Genomic DNA, 15,962 nt, shown 5'->3' with positions numbered 1-15,962 from the left:
CTGATATCCCAACCACATTTCATAAGGGAGAAAGCAGGGTCACTTTTTCCATGAGATATTTGGAGAAGCCCTGTTAGTTGGTGAGACATTTACTATTCTTTTTCTCCTTTGTGATTTTTGTCAATTTTGTGGAGGGGATTCCTGTAAATAACTCTATTTATTTTTTCTTATTTGGCTGACTCCTTTATCCAAGGTGACTTACAACATTTGAGATACGATTGGCTCCATTTCTTTTGGTTTTCCAATTGGAGCACGGGCAGGTCAAGTGACTTACTAAGGGACACACAACGTTAGTATTGGGATCTGAATTCACAACCTCAGGGTTTGCAGTCCAAAGCCTTAACCACTACACCACGATGTTAATCTGCTGTTCCAACATGATGTTATGCAGTAAATATTCTAACTCCGTTCACTGCTCTTTAACATTTGAAGCACTAAACATGTACAATTTTAGTGGAAACCAAAGGCCTTTTGATAAGTGCACTCACCCTTTGTTTTTCTTCCAGTTTTTGAAAGCACAGCAGTGACTTGGGTAGGTGAGATCTGCCCTCGTGAGATGCAGGAAGGTTCTGATAGGTGGCAGCTTCTTAAGCGTCCAGGTATTCTTCGCCATTAGTTCTTTTAGCGTTTCCAGACCTTTGTTCGGCAAAGAGGTTATGCTGGTCTGTGAAATGTCACTGAAACCCAAACATATGTAACACATTACAAACAGTGTCATCTCCAGCAACCACACATGGACAATTAAGATATCTTCAAATCTGTCTGCTGGGATCACATTTAGAGCAGAAAGTGGTTTAACACTCACTGCTTGACACAAGGCTGATGAGCTCTTTCAGGGTCAATTCATAACCGCGACACCACTGCCACCTCCAGGCCTAAGCAGGAAACCCGTCTTTACAATGAGATGCTAAACTTGCACATCATGTTATGTAAGTGGCCAGCCTGCTCTTCATTAAAGGAAATGATTGCTAATTGGAATAAATTGGGAGATAAATCAATAAGTACTCTTGGCATTTGAACATGTGGCATTTACAATCACTTTAACGTCTATTTCGTGTCACTAGGTTCACAGTTCTGCTGTCCTCATGACTATCCTTATTTACTTTTGCGGTGTACATTTTCTCATTGCCGTCTCACAGCTCTGTAACAGTCAGAAGAAAGGCAAGGAAAATGCTGACCAGGGATCTAGAAGTTATCCTGTCCACAGAAAAGGCAAAGCCCACCTGATTTTTTTAGTGCCAACCTTCCCTGCTAAAAAAAAAATCGGCTCAGGAACAAAAAATAAATACACAAAAAAAACAAGTTAAACAAATAAAAAGGATTGAAAGTAAAATGTACAGGCAGCCCCCGGGTTACGTACGAGATAGGGACTGTAGGTTTGTACTTCAGTTGAATTTGTATGTAAGTCGGAACAGGTACATTATTTTAATAAATGCTATTGTTGACCGACTGTAACCAAGTGCTCTGCCAATGAATGATGGAGTTTCACCGACCTTCACTGACCTTTTTATTATTTCTACTTTATTTTCCATGGTGATGGTTTTTCTCTTCTTTACTGTATCACCGGCACTTGCATCAGATTTGTGTTTCAGAGACATTCTTGAAGGGTGAAGACAAAAGGTTAAGATGAGCTCTTCTGCACAGCACTGTACACGTTATCACAGCAGGAAGGCACCAGTCGTCAACACGTCTGATGTATAGGGTGGTCCAGATCGAATTATGCAATTTTCATTACTATATAACTTATTCAGTTTATTACATAGAAAATCACCCAAAAAATCCCGGGCCATCGAGAAGTGTGCGAACTGATGACATGAAGAATCGTCTTTGCGCCAAACTGGAATTGTCCCTGCATAAATCAAAGTCATCCAGACGATCTGGATCTGCAGAATTAGATCTGGACCACCCTGTACTGACAAGAGACACCTTCCTGCTATGTGCGTGACAGTACAAGCAGGCTTGCTATTGAGAATGAATGGGGGCAGCGAGGGGCGGTTCATCACCAGTCCACATCACAGTCACCTCCACTACAGTATGCTGCCTGCAGCGTACGCAACACCACCGCCCCCATTCAACACACAGCCATCCGAGGCACACTACAATGCTACCCCCCGCCGCCCTGTTCAGCCACAACCGGATCACCGCTTGCAGCATTACCAGCCGCCCACCTAGAAGGAACGGGGCAGCCATGTGTGGTGGGTGGGCAGTGAAACCGCTTGCCACCGGGAGCCACCAGAGGGACACTACACTGCGCGAGCAGCGAAATCGCCCCCCTCCAGCCACCGCTTGCAGCATCCGCAGGCCGAAGATGACGGAGCGGCAGTTACTGAGGCGCATGTGTTGCAGCTGCAGCCCCGTTCATATGTCGTAGGTCAGATGTCCGTAACCTGGGGACTACGTGTAGTCAAAAAAGAATCATGCAAAATTCGGAATTGTGAAATCAAAACACACCATTACCAAAACAAAACCCTAAATTGAAATAGAAAAGTCAAAGCCAAAATTCAATTACCAGGAATCCGCACACAAGAAACTCGTACCCCAGGTCTGAAGGAAACATCGACCAAGAAATGAGTGGCACTGACCTTTCTACGGCTGGACTGATGACATCACAGGTCACAAGCGCCAATCATTCCACATGGCACACAAAAAAAACTACAAAATGACAGCGTCCAGGAAAAGAAACAAAATAGTGCTGGAAGTTTGCGGTTTAATACTTTATAATGTTTTCCAAACTAGAAATTGAATCTGTGAGTCCATAAACTATGAATATGTGTAAAGCAACAAGCTGAAATGAGAAAAAAAGAACAAATACAGTAATCCCTCGCTATATCGCGCTTCGACTTTCGCGGCTTCACTCTATCGCGGATTTTATATGTAAGCATATCTAAATATATAACGCTGATTTTTCACTGCTTCGCGGGTTTCTGCAGACAATGGGTCTTTTTACTTCTGATACATGCTTCCTCAGTTGGTCTGCCCAGTTGATTTCATACAAGGGACGCTATTGGCTGATGACTGAGAAGCTACCTAATCAGAGCACACAGTTAAAGTTCCTGTGTGCTGATTGGCTCAACGACGGAGTGCTGCATTAACTAGGAAGTCTCATCTCACTCATTCAGCATTAACGAGCTCCTGCTACTGCTTCAGGGGCCGTGTCCAAGCGGCAACAGAAGATGCAAATGATTGCAGAAAAGGTAAAAGTTTTGGATATGTTGAAGGAAGGGAACAGCTGCACCGCTGCAGGACACCATTACAGCATCAATGAGTCCACGATTCTTTTTATTTAAAAAGGAGGAAAAGCATATAAGATCTACGGCCGCAGTGTCCTTTAACCAGGGCGCAAAACAAGTTGTAAGTGGACGTGATAAGGCAGTAGACTGGATAGAATCTGCTTTAGGGATTTGGATTGAAGAACAATGGCGGTGCTACACAGTCGCCTGAAGAGGCTCCTTTAGAAGAGCTGTAACGCTATCCTTTGTTGTGCAGTAAAATTAAACTCATCGTTATCGGACAAGTCGTCGTGTCATTGTTGGTGAGTAACCATAATTAATTATCTACGTACAGTACTTATTACATGTACATAGTGTCACTGTACACACATTTTACTGTATACAATTTTTCTTGCATTGTACGTATTTATTGCTGGTGGCCTGTCTGTCGTAATGGCTGTAACATATGTGATATCAGAGATGCTCGATATCTTTAAAATAATATTTAGGTTTTACTGTATATAAACTGTGTTTACATACATAATTTCAACGAATCTTACCTAATATCTAAGAGAATACAAAGGGTTTATGCTGTATAACTGTGCGGGAAATGTTTATAATAGTGTGGGAGAGTTTATAAGGGCTTAAAATATATAAAATAACCATATAAACATATGGTTTGTACTTTGCGGATTTTCACCTTTCGCGGGGGGTTCTGGAATGCAACCCCCGCGATGGAGGAGGGATTACTGTAAATAAATGCGAACCCAATTTAAAACGCACACTAGCAGCCTAATTTATAGATGTGTGTGTCAGTGATCTGCACAAATGCTCAAAGTTGGATATGTGCGGTTTGGTGCTGTAGCATAAGAATGGTGGAGTGTACTAGAAGAAGGTCAAACTGGGCACAGAAAACTAGAGGTGGAAAATACGGTAGGGGGTCCAGGTCCAGTAATGAAAGCAGAGCTATATGGCCTGGCCCTCTGGACGAGTCAGCGCTGTGTGCAGAGATGGCATCTTCTGTAGATCTATTAGCTCTGTAAGCAAACTGATGCACATCCAGGGAGGTGGGGATGTTGGTTTCAATGTAAGAGAGAGACAGTCTTTCAAAGCACTTTATTATTTTGGTGTTTGAGCAATTAGACGATAGTCATTCATATTACTGATGTTGGTTTTCTCAGCACTGGTACAATAATGGCTGACTTAATGTATGCAGGGACCAATTCCAACGTCAAGGAGAGATTAAAGACACTTGCAAATACCTCAGCGAGCTGCTCAGCACAGTTTCTGAGCACCCGCCCTGAAACTCCGTCTGGTCTTGCAGTTTACATGGATTGACCCTCTGCATCATACATGCTCTGTCTGAAGGTGGGAGACTTGGCATCCTCTGTGGCTATAATCTTTCCAGGTTGCTAGATTCGAAGTTGTGATCATTGGCCAATGTGACATCACTGTGGGGTGAGACAGTGTAAAAGTTGTCACATACTGTTTTTTTGTGTGCTTTTAACTGTTTCTGCTGCTTGCCCTTTAGAGAGGATGTCCAATGCAATTAATGTCTGTGGGGTATCTCTTTAAGGGGAGTAGGGGTCCAAACAATGCCTGGGGGTCCTTGCCAAAATGAACTGTGGTGTGACGTAAGAGGAAGAACCCTCTTTAAAAGGCGAGGAGGCACGTATTGAAAAAAGGGGTTGAGGAGGGAGTTCGAGAGAGTTTAAAGGAAGAGGAGAGGAGCGTGAAGAAAGTCGATTTAAGGAAGGACCTGGGAAAGTGACTTGGTAAAGAAGTTAATGGTAAAAGCTCGTTAGGCTCCATTGTAATACCGGTTGGACTCAACGAAAAGGAGCTCTTGCTAATCGGAAAGGATCTTGGAGTGCACGGCTTTACCTTACATTTGTGCTGCGGGCGGCGGCCATTAAAGGACGCTAACGCCGAGACACCCGGGTGCAACGGATTTCAGCTTTCAACAAGGAATCGTTCACCAGGCCGGTGAGATTGTTTCTTTTTACCTATTAATACAGTGTACGAGTCAGCGAAGTTTAACTGACTGGATTGCTGGATTTGTCACAGACTTCCCAGGCCGGGTGGATTAAGACTCTATCAAAGATAATATAAAAGGGACTGGGGAACACGGGGGGATTGTGTGAGCGGGTGTCTAATTTATATTTGTATATATGTGTATATATGTGTATTTAGTCGGTTATGTTCTGTGAATTCATTGGGGGTATTGATAAGTTGGTTATATGTCTGTTTCTCTTCCTGGGTTTTTTTTTCTTTTTCTTCGTTTTCTTGCTTTCTTTCTTGATTTCTTTTTGTATATTATAGAAGGGTAAAAGGGGGACCTATTAATTAGGATTTATTTGACTTATAAATATTCTTTTGTTTTTTAAATACTTGTTGGGGTGATTATTTTCCTTTTTGTATAAATTCATAAAAACAACTCCATCTGGGGACATCAAATAGGTGCTAAGGTTCTGTCGAGTTCCATACCTAATATAATTATTTTTCCAAAGTATAGGAGTTTTTTGTGTGTGGCGGGCTCCTTATCCATAGTAAGAGGAATGTGCTACAACAGGGCTGCCCTTGTGGTCAGTAATAACTCTAATGCTTTTCCACATGCCTCTGGTATCCACGCTGTAAAAATGATCTTCCACATGTTTCCTGTCCACGCCTTTGGTCCTCTTTTTATACCTTTTTTTTCAGGTTTGACCTGACAATGCTAAATGCTATGGGATCACCAGACTTAAATGCTTTTAAAAAGTGTTTCATCTCTTTGTTCATCTATGGTTTCACATTTGGAACAATACAGTCATATGAAAAAGTTTGGGAACCCCTCACAGCCTGCATAATAATTGACTCTCCTTTCAACTAAAAAGATAACAGTGGTAGGTCTTTCATTTCCTAGGAACATCTGAGTACTGCGGTGTTTTCCGAACAAAGATTTTTAGTGAAGCAGTACTTAGTTGTATGAAATTAACTCTTTTTCAGGGCTGATGTTGACTTTTGTCAAAAGGAAGAGTCGACAATGGTAATCAACTGTAAACTGTGACAAAACCAACTGTTACATTGGAATCTCGTTGGTAGAAGGAAAGTTAGATTCATTGGTTTGACCGAGATTCCCTGTGCTCACATGAATAGCAAGGTGCACACAATGGCAAAAATGGCACTGACATCTGGCGAGAGACCAATGCGAAAAGCAAAATACTCCGTGGACGATGTCTTGCCTATTATCTCTGAACTGAACCATGACTTGTCGGACTCCGATTTTGATACAAGTGATCAAAAACGATTGTGAGGTTCCAGCTTCAGCTGATCGGCCCGCAAGTAGTCATGATACTGACAATGTTCGTCAGGGAGGACTGCCAGTTAACAATGACAAGAGGTAGAATCCAGATTGTATTGCACTACGACCGTGACCGCCGCCGCTGCTGTCCCAGCCTGGCAGCAAGCCTTCCGCTCATTCTTGGTAAACTGGCAGCTACAGCATGAAGCAACAGACGTTTCATGTTTATCTCTGTGTGAAAGCATCATTTTTTGGAAAAAATATTCAGCCCTCAAAGAGTTAAATTAAATGTGGAAAAACTGGCTGTGCACAAATGTGGGTCCCCTTGTAATTGTGCTGATTTGAATGCCTGTCACTGCTCAATGCTGATTACTTGAAACACCAAATTGGTTGGATTAGATCGTTAAGCCTTGAACTTCATAGACAGGTGTGTCTAATCATGAGATATAAAGGTATTTAAGGTGGTCAATTATAAGTTGTGCTTCCCTTTGACTCTCCTCTGAAGAGTGACAGCATGGGATCCTCAAAGCAACTCTCAAGAGATCTGAAAACAAAGATTGTTCAGTCTCATGGTTTAGGGGAAGGCTACAAAAAGCTCTCTCAGAGGTTTAAACTGTCAGTTTCAACTGTAAGGAATGGAATCAGTAAATGGAAGGCCACAGGCACAGTTGCTGTTAAACCCAGCAGGTCTGGCAGGCCAAGAAAAATACAGGAGCGGCATATGAACAGGATTGTGAGAATGGTTACAGACAACTCACAGATCACCTCCAAAGACCTGCAAGAACATCTTGCTGCAGATGGTGTATCTGTACATCGTTCTACAATTCAGGGCAATTTGCACAAAGAACATCTGTATGGCAGGGTGATGAGAAAGAAGCCCTTTCTGCACTCACGCCACAAACAGAGTCACTTGTTGTATGCAAATGCTCATTTAGACAAGTCAGATTCATTGTGGAACAAAGTGCTTTGGACTAATGAGACAGAAATTGAGTTATTTGGTCATAACAAAAAGCGCTTTGCATGGCAGAAGAAGAACATCACATTCCAAGAAAAACTGCTACCTTCTGTCAAATTTGGTGGAGGTTCCATCATGCTGTGTGGCTAGTTCAGGGACTGGGGTTCTTGTTAAAGTCGAGGGTCAGATGAATTCAATCCAATATCAACACATTCTTCAGGATAATGTTCAAGCATCAGTCACAAAGTTGAAGTTACGCAGGGGTTGGATATTCCAACAAGACAATGACCCAAAGCACAGTTCGAAATCTACAAAGGCGTTCATGCAGAGGGAGAAGTACAATGTTCTGGAATGGACGTCACAGTCCCCTGACTTGAATATCATTGAAAATCTATGGGATGATTTGAAGCAGGCTGTCCATGCTCGGCAGTCATCAAATTGAACTGAACTGGGGAGATTTTGTATGAAGAATGGTCAACAATACCTCCATCCAGAATCCAAACACTCATCAAAGGCTACAGGAGGACAGCGTCTAGAGGCTGTTAGATTTACAAAAGGAGGCACAACTAAGTATTGATGTCACATCTCTGTTGGGGTGCCCACATTTATGCACCTGTCTAATTTTGTTATGCTGCATATTGCATATTTTCTGTTAATCCAATAAACTTAATGTCACTGCTGAAATACTACTGTTTCCATAAGGCATGTCATATATTAAAAGGAAGTTGCTACTTTGAAAGCTCAGCCAATGAGAAACAAAAATCCAAAGAATTAAGAGGGGCTCCCATACTTTTTCATATGACTGTATTTATCTTCTTCTCCATAGTGACATTATCCACACAGCTACGGATGTAGAAAAGAACAGTGGATGTGTAGTAGGGCAGTAAGTTCAAAAAGAGAAATTTATCTCCAGCAGCTTTGAGACCTCCAAAGATGGCAGAGGGAATGTTAATTCTGCAGTTATAGAAGCATCAAAGAATAACATAAAAACAAGGTAATTTGATTCATTGTTTTTAGTGTGCAATTTTATCATTTGAAACTCAGGGAGCTTTACTAAAAGCAAAGTGCAAGAAGGTGAGATTGAACAATTAGAGCCAAATAGGCTTTCTGAAAGAACAACATGAAGAGAACCTTGAATGGTGAATTAGATGCTTAAAGTGTGGATGATAGGTAAGCAGGAGTGTTTGACCCGACCTTGTAGTAAGACAGTAGCAGAATTCTGGAGATAACATGTTACCCAAGAAGAAGTATGTGCAGTCAAGCCAGCTGAACTCTTTGTAATAAGTTAACAATTCAAGGAAGAACACTTGGCATAATCCAGGGGAATCAATCATGCATAGTAAGAAGAGGAAAAGGCTGAACACTGTGATGGTTCGTTAATGTCAAAAAGAGGATTTGATCGCAGGCAGGATGGGACAGTCCCATGTCATAGTGCTGTTGAGCACGGAAAGACAGCTGCAAAGGTTTGCAGAAATGAAGATTCACTATAACGGAGGCAACTTTATTGAATATCTACTTGCCTTTAACTCATTCTGATGTTATTGAAGCTTAAAGTGAAATTGTCTTTAGCTTATGGGCTTTCGCTATGTAGAGTTGAGGAAGAATCAGGTACCTCAAATTCCATGCCTCATAAGTCTCCACAGCAGCAAGCCTGCAGAACTTGATCCATCATAGCATTGAAGTGCTGTGTTCAAAAGAGTTCTTTGGAAGTTTCAGGTTCAAGCCCTGGATTTTCTTTATAAAACTTGATTTGAGCATGAAAATATGCATATGCCAAAAAACAGGAAAATGCATAACCCAAAAAAATGGATTTATAAAATCTGATGTATGTACATTTCTACACAGTTTACCATGTATAAATCACAATCATCTTGTAAATGTGTGTATGAGAACACACCTCAAACCCTAGTTGCCACCCTGAAACAACCATATATGGACTATGCTAATGAACCTCATACATATGCAGTCACAATACTGAAGAACTTCATTGGCTGGTATAGCCGCCTGACGCATGCAGACACCGTCACCTGCATTTGAGGAGAGGAGTCCTATGGTGTACTCCGCAGTGCCTCTCCTCTGTGTTCTGGGGTTGGGGAATGGCATGATGCGCCAGCGTCTAAGTGAGTAGCCACTATCACTTGGCACATGTAATGACATGACATGTAATGGCTGTATGAAACACTGAGGGTTCAAGCCAGCCATCATGTACAGCACCTTCAAACAAGTCTTCTACTAATGCTGCTTTGCCTAAAAATAAATTAATTACGGGTTGACCCAGGCCACCGAGCCATGACATTTGTCAGTCTCATCTTAGCATCACAGATTACTTGTATATTAATAGAATGTAACAAAGGAGTGTCATTTACACTAGGTGCCCTTATGACTGCTGTCAATTGCCCTGACTACATTAGAAAAACTGGACACTGCTGTCAATTGTTTTTTTATGTTGGCATGTATACAGTAAGTAACTGTGGTGGGCTGGCGCCCTGCACGGGGTTTGTTTCCTGCCTTGCACCCTGTGTTGGCTGGGATTGGCTCCAACAGACCCCCGTGACCCTGTAGTTAGGATATAGCGGGTTGGATAATGGATGGATGGATTTATAAGTAAATCATACGAAAGCTCAATGTAGCGTTTCTGGGACAGCAGGCATAATGGAGCTGAAGCTTGGCTGAGATATCCATGACCTGTTGGCCAGTTCTGTCTGGTAGGTGGCTGTTACAAGAAGCTAACTTTTGTTAAAACTTGCATATGAATGGGTAGAACCCAATTTCAGGCAGTCTTTCCATTGTTGAGGCCAACTCAGTACACAGTTCCAAGGGAGTGAAAGTCTAAAATCGGCTTATAAGCTGGTCATCATCATTGAGCAAAAATTGGCCACTGGCATAGTCTTCAAGCAGTGCCAAACATGCCATGATGTGTCAAACTAATAGACTACGAACAGTCTGTAGAGCATTACATTTATAGGTTTGTGTACGCAGCGAGTGAATCGTGCCTGTCTTTTTACTGCACTTTGGTTTCTAATCCTGAGAAGTGACAACAGGAAGCCAATATAAACTGACGAAAAAACAAAACAGTTCTTCAGTGCAAATAAGCAGCACTGGCCCTCTCTAGCCTACGTAGCATCACATTTTTTCTCAAAAAAACCATGTAAAAAGCATCATATTTTTTAGCTTGAAAAATGCCATTTTAAAAAAATCTCATCTTTCTACTGTACAACATGCAGAAGTCTAAGTGATACAAATCTTAATACATAATTCGCCAGCCTCCTCACTCACTCACTCACTCACTCACTCACTCACTCACTCACTCACTCACTCACTCACTCACGTCCGTCTGAAGCCGAATGCGCAGTTGCCTTCTGCGCAGCTGGCTGAAAAACCTTACGAGACCGACATCCAACCCCAACATTGCGGCAGGCGGCGGATTTACGGCCGCAAAAATTCAAAGAGAAAGGCAACTTCGATTAAAGCTCTAGAGGTCTGAAAGGCGATTTCGACTACAGCTCGAGGCCTAATTACGCATTCCGATTCAATTACGCATTCATTCAATACACTTATATCAGGTTTGTGGTGCTTATACTTATTACTATTCCACTCGTGCCTGTTTCATCTTACGTTGTCGAAACGGGCTCTTTGTCTAGTAGTAATAATAAAACAATGAATAATAATATTAATAATAAAATGAACAGCACACTTCTCGTGTGCAAGTCGCTTTCAGTTTCATTGACCGTTTCAGTTTCACTGCCTGAAGACAGATTTACTTCGTCATCACTGCTAATGTGAAGTGTTTCTTATGAGACACCATTATGAGGCTGGGAGAAGACGTGTCTACACGATTGCCCAAATAACGTAAGGGCCTGATGCTTACACAAGACGCGCCTATACTATTGCCTGAATAACGTTCATCACTAACGCACTTTTACAGCCCAAGTACAGTAAACCTCGGGTCTTATGCGAGACATGTCTATATCGTGGCCCGGGTGACACTCAGGACTAACGCTGTGGAAGCTAATCTTGGTCATATTGTTCACATTTGAAGTTTCAAAAGACTGTCACGTCAGCACACATTATAATAATAGTATAGTGACGTGAATTACCATACACGTGAGTTGTCAATTAGCTGGTTTGGCTGCATTTCCCTACTTGATCAAAGGTATCGTCATTTCCTAGTTTCTCTATAAAATTGCGCATGAATGGCACAGTTGCCATAAAATGTATGCAAGCTCTCCTGTCAAGTTTTCTTTTATAAATCCCAACTTTGGCTGTTGTGTACGCACATTTCAAGCCTCTTTTTGTATGTACACAAATTGAAAAAATCTGACCTCTGGTCAGCAAGTGAGATCAAGGAAAAAGTAACAGCGAGAGATCCAGAAGATGGCGGACACTTACAAAGCAGACAAGAGTTTGATTTTTCCACCAACAGCCCCTCACTCCCTACATCTGAACAGGAAGAAGAGCACATTCAGGAATAACTTGTTCATGTATGTTGAGCGTAGGTCTTAACATACTTCAGGAGGAAGCTGTGGTCAGGAGTTAGTAGCAATCTAAGACAAGGTTGTTCACAAAAAGTTGTTTGTTCCTCTTATTGAAGTAAAATGTAGCAATTGTCTCTGCTCCTGCATAAACAATTTGGGGAACGGAAACGTAATAGACAATCTTAGAAAGTTAATGCTCATATTAGATTGTTTAATGGAATCTTGGAAAGTGAGAGGATGCCTGAGAAGTGGAGAAGAAGTGTACTGGTGCCAATATTTAAGAATAAGGGGGATAAAATTGATGAACCACAGCATGAAGCTATTGGAAAGAATAGTAGAACCTAGGTTAAGAAGTGAGGTGATGATTAGTGAGCAGCAGTGTGGTTTCATGCCAAGAAAGAGCACCACAGATGCAATGTTTGCTCTGAGGATGTTGATGGAGAAGTTTGGAGAAGGCCAGAAGGAGTTGCATTGCGTCTTTGTGGACCTGGAGAAAGCATATGACAGGGTGCCTCGAGAGGAGTTGTGGTATTGTATGAGGAAGTCGGGAGTGGCAGAGAAGTATGTAAGAGTTGTACAGGATATGTACGAGGGAAGTGTGACAGTGGTGAGGTCTGCGGTAGGAGCGATGGAGGTGGGATTACATCACGGATCGGCTCTGAGCCCTTTCTTATTTGCAATGGTAACGGACAAGTTGACAGACAAGATTAGACAGGAGTCCCCATGGACTATGATGTTTGCTGATGACATTGTGATCTGTAGCGATAGTAGGGAGCAGGTTGAGGAGACCCTGGTGAGGTGGAGATATGTTCTAGAGAGGAGAGGAATGAAGGTCAGTAGAAACAAATGTGTGTAAATGAGAGGGATGTCAGTGGAATGGTGAGGATGCAAGGAGTACAGTTGGTGAAGGTGGATGAGTTTAAATAGTTGGGATCAACAGTACAGATAGATAGATAGATAGATTCGCATTGGGTGTGATGAGGATGGACAGGATTAGAAATGAGGACATTAGAGGGTCAGCTCAAGTTGGACGGTGGGGAGATAAAGTCGGAGAGGCGAGATTGTGTTGGTTTGGACATATGCAGAGGAGAGATCCTGAGTATCCTGGGAGAAGGATGCTAAGGATAGAGCTGCCAGGCAAGAGGAAAAGAGGAAGGCCTAAGAGAAGGTTTATGGATGTGGTGAGAGAAGACATGAAGGTGATGGGTGTGACAGAACAAGATGCAGAGGACAGAAAGGTATGGAAAAAAATGACCCGCTGTAGCAACCCCTAATGGGAGCAGCCGAAAGAAGAAGAAGATAATTTTCTCTCATAGCTATAGATTATGGTATAACCTTTCACCCCGCATAAGTTTAAATGAGATAGAACTTGCTTAGCTGTATCTGCAATACCGTGTGTTAATTAAGACAGTGTGTGTTTGGAATAGTCCCATAATTAGCATGGACTGAAAGACCCATTTTCTGATAGACCCAATGTAGACACACAGTATCCATGTTGTGTTTGAAGGGCAGGATCTGCAACTGGAAAGACTCACACAGATGAGCGTCAGGTACTGTAGAGGCCATATAAACTGAGGAGAGAAGCATGCAGTTCCTGACAGGAAAATTGGAAAATGAACAAAACTGAGTTAGAATAAGAGAGAGAAAAATTAAATTCTTTAGTAGATAAATAATTTTCAGAAATTTGAGGCTTACAGAGGCAAAGTGAGGCTGAAGGACCAGATTAACAATATGATCCGAAATGAAAGATGGACTTAGGGTCTAGTTAGCATCTGGGAAGGAAGAAAGTGAGTAGCATCAGATACAAGCTGTTAACATTGGAGAAAAAATAAGTGTAAATAAACTGGAAAAGAACGAGGCGGCGGAGGAACATAAAGTCAGCACAATGTGTTGTAAGTAACAAGGATGTTTTTTTAAAAAAAGAATATAGCATTGATAGTCACGGTGAGCAAAGGTTTAAGGCAAGTAATAATTGTAAGACAAATAGAGATCAATCAGTTAGAAAGAGTGTCATGACATAGCCCTCTTCATCACGATTTTTTTTTCGCTAAGTCGAGAACCTGCAATTCATGAATTAAAAAAATAAGCAAAGGATTTTTTTGTGAAGTAGAAACAATGCACATTTTTTGAAATCCGCTTTGCCTTCTTCATTTGGTTACTGTTATATAGTACTAAAGGTGGCCTGTTAATCTTAAATGATGTGTGGTGCCTAACACTTTAAGAAATGATGCATGTGCAGGGACAGTGATGGGAAAGTGCCCACAACCACAGGGCCAGCTGGAAATTAATAATATCATCAACATGGCAGCAAGATAACTGTAAACAATGAATGCATATATATTCACTAGAAACAGGAAGATTAAAAATATTTCCAAATATCAAAAATGGTCCATCATGGCCATGATAGGGAATGAAGACTTGGGATATAGCTGAAAGTCCTAAACAAAATGGTAATGCCGCTGTTCTCTCTACCGATCATTTGTGAGAAATACTTTAAGCGCTTGCTGCAGTGAGAGAAGTCTGTAAGGTCAGCGGTGGGAAGTGGTAGTGCTGCTGCTTTGCAGTAAGGAGATTGCGGGTTCGCTTCCCGGGTCCTCCCTGTGTGGAGAGCGCTTTGAGTAGTGAGAAAAGTGCTATATAAATGTAAAGAATTATTATTATTAAGTCCGCACGTCCTTAAGAGCAATAAGTCTAAACAGTTCCAGCATCATCACCAGCCTGTCATCTCAGGTCTTCCAGCATCATTACCAGCCTGTCATCTCGGGTCTTGAGTCTTGGGCTTTCATCGCCTTACCACCTGGAGATGCAACTCCTCAGTGATTTGAAACCCCAGATTTGTTACAAGAGACAATCAGGGATCTCATTTCTCTTTTCTCCTTGCATGTCATCAGTGTAATTTCAGAATTATATTTTCTTTCCCTGTTCCATACTTATGTAGTTGAGGTGCAGATGAAGTGAACATTACAGAAACAACAAAGATTTACTTTAGACAGGAAACTTGAGGTCAGCAGATCCGTTACTGATACTTCGCATTTGGGGAAATTAAGTCATCTATGTGAAAACACTTTAGCACTCAGTGTCTGATTTTGTCATTTTCTCATGTTTTGTTAGCCACGTCATCAGCATGTTCATGAAAAGGCTTAATAGTTCTTGATTGTTAAGCCATCGTCGCTCGATGAAATGTTAAAAAGATCAGGACATCTCCAGCACTACCAACAAGCAAAAGATGTTCATTAGAAGAAATTCAAGAAGGGTAGGTTGTGACCCTCTGAACCATTTCCCAATTAGATGGTAATTGTAAAGTAGATTATCGGGTGCAAGCGAAATAATAGACATTTTAAATTGTAATGCAGTTGAGTACTGTGAGGCATCTACAAATCAGAAAAGGAAAGTCAGCAAAAGTTGACAGAGACTCTGTCAACACACATCCATCTATTAATTTATCTGAATCTGCATTGCACAATTTAGAACTGTGGGGGCCTGAGACTGCGTGGCAACATTGAACAAAAGGTCATGAACATACTACCATGGATGAATCATTCGCTAAGAAACACTCGCTCGCACGCATGAGCCACTCCAGAATCTCCACTTAACCTAAATGGATATCTTTGAGGGGGGAAGGAGAAAACGGAAGTACCTGCAAAAAATCTTTCAAAGACAGAAAGAACATCCAGAATGTCCGCAGAAGGTAACAAACGTTTCAGTTTCAGGACTAAATATCAGACTTGCATGTTTACTAAAGAAATTTTATTTTTCACGCTTCTCCCCGCAGCCTCCCAAGAAGCCATTAGCAGGCAATACATTTTAACTGCCTCCCTTTGGACTACTTTTACTTTTAATCCATTGAATATAAGGAGTTACAGTGCATCCAGAAAGTATTCACAACGCATCACTTTTTCCACCTTTTGTTATGTTACAGCCTTATTCCAAAATGGATTAAATTCATTTTTTTCCTCAGAATTCTACACACAACACCCCATAATGACAATGTGAAAAAAGTTTACTTGAGGTTTTTGCAAATTTATTAAAAATAAAAAAACTGA

The 15,962-nt window shown here is 41.5% G+C and overlaps 1 protein-coding gene across 3 annotated transcripts in view; it reads right to left on the bottom strand.

Moving 5' to 3' along the window:
- Positions 1–15,962, bottom strand: part of tshr (thyroid stimulating hormone receptor) — a 196,243-nt gene that overhangs the window by 11,732 nt on the left and 168,549 nt on the right. For all 3 annotated transcript variants that reach the window (XM_028821623.2, XM_028821624.2, XM_028821625.2), the window contains one exon: positions 489–677. In XM_028821623.2, coding sequence (XP_028677456.1) covers positions 489–677 — 189 coding nt within the window. The remainder of the gene's footprint in view (positions 1–488; positions 678–15,962) is intronic.

Source organism: Erpetoichthys calabaricus, chromosome 16 (assembly GCF_900747795.2).
Source record: "Erpetoichthys calabaricus chromosome 16, fErpCal1.3, whole genome shotgun sequence".
Lineage (NCBI taxonomy): Eukaryota > Metazoa > Chordata > Cladistia > Polypteriformes > Polypteridae > Erpetoichthys > Erpetoichthys calabaricus.
The sequence above is the reverse complement of the archived record's forward strand: the minus strand, read 5'-3'. Positions and strand labels throughout refer to the sequence as shown.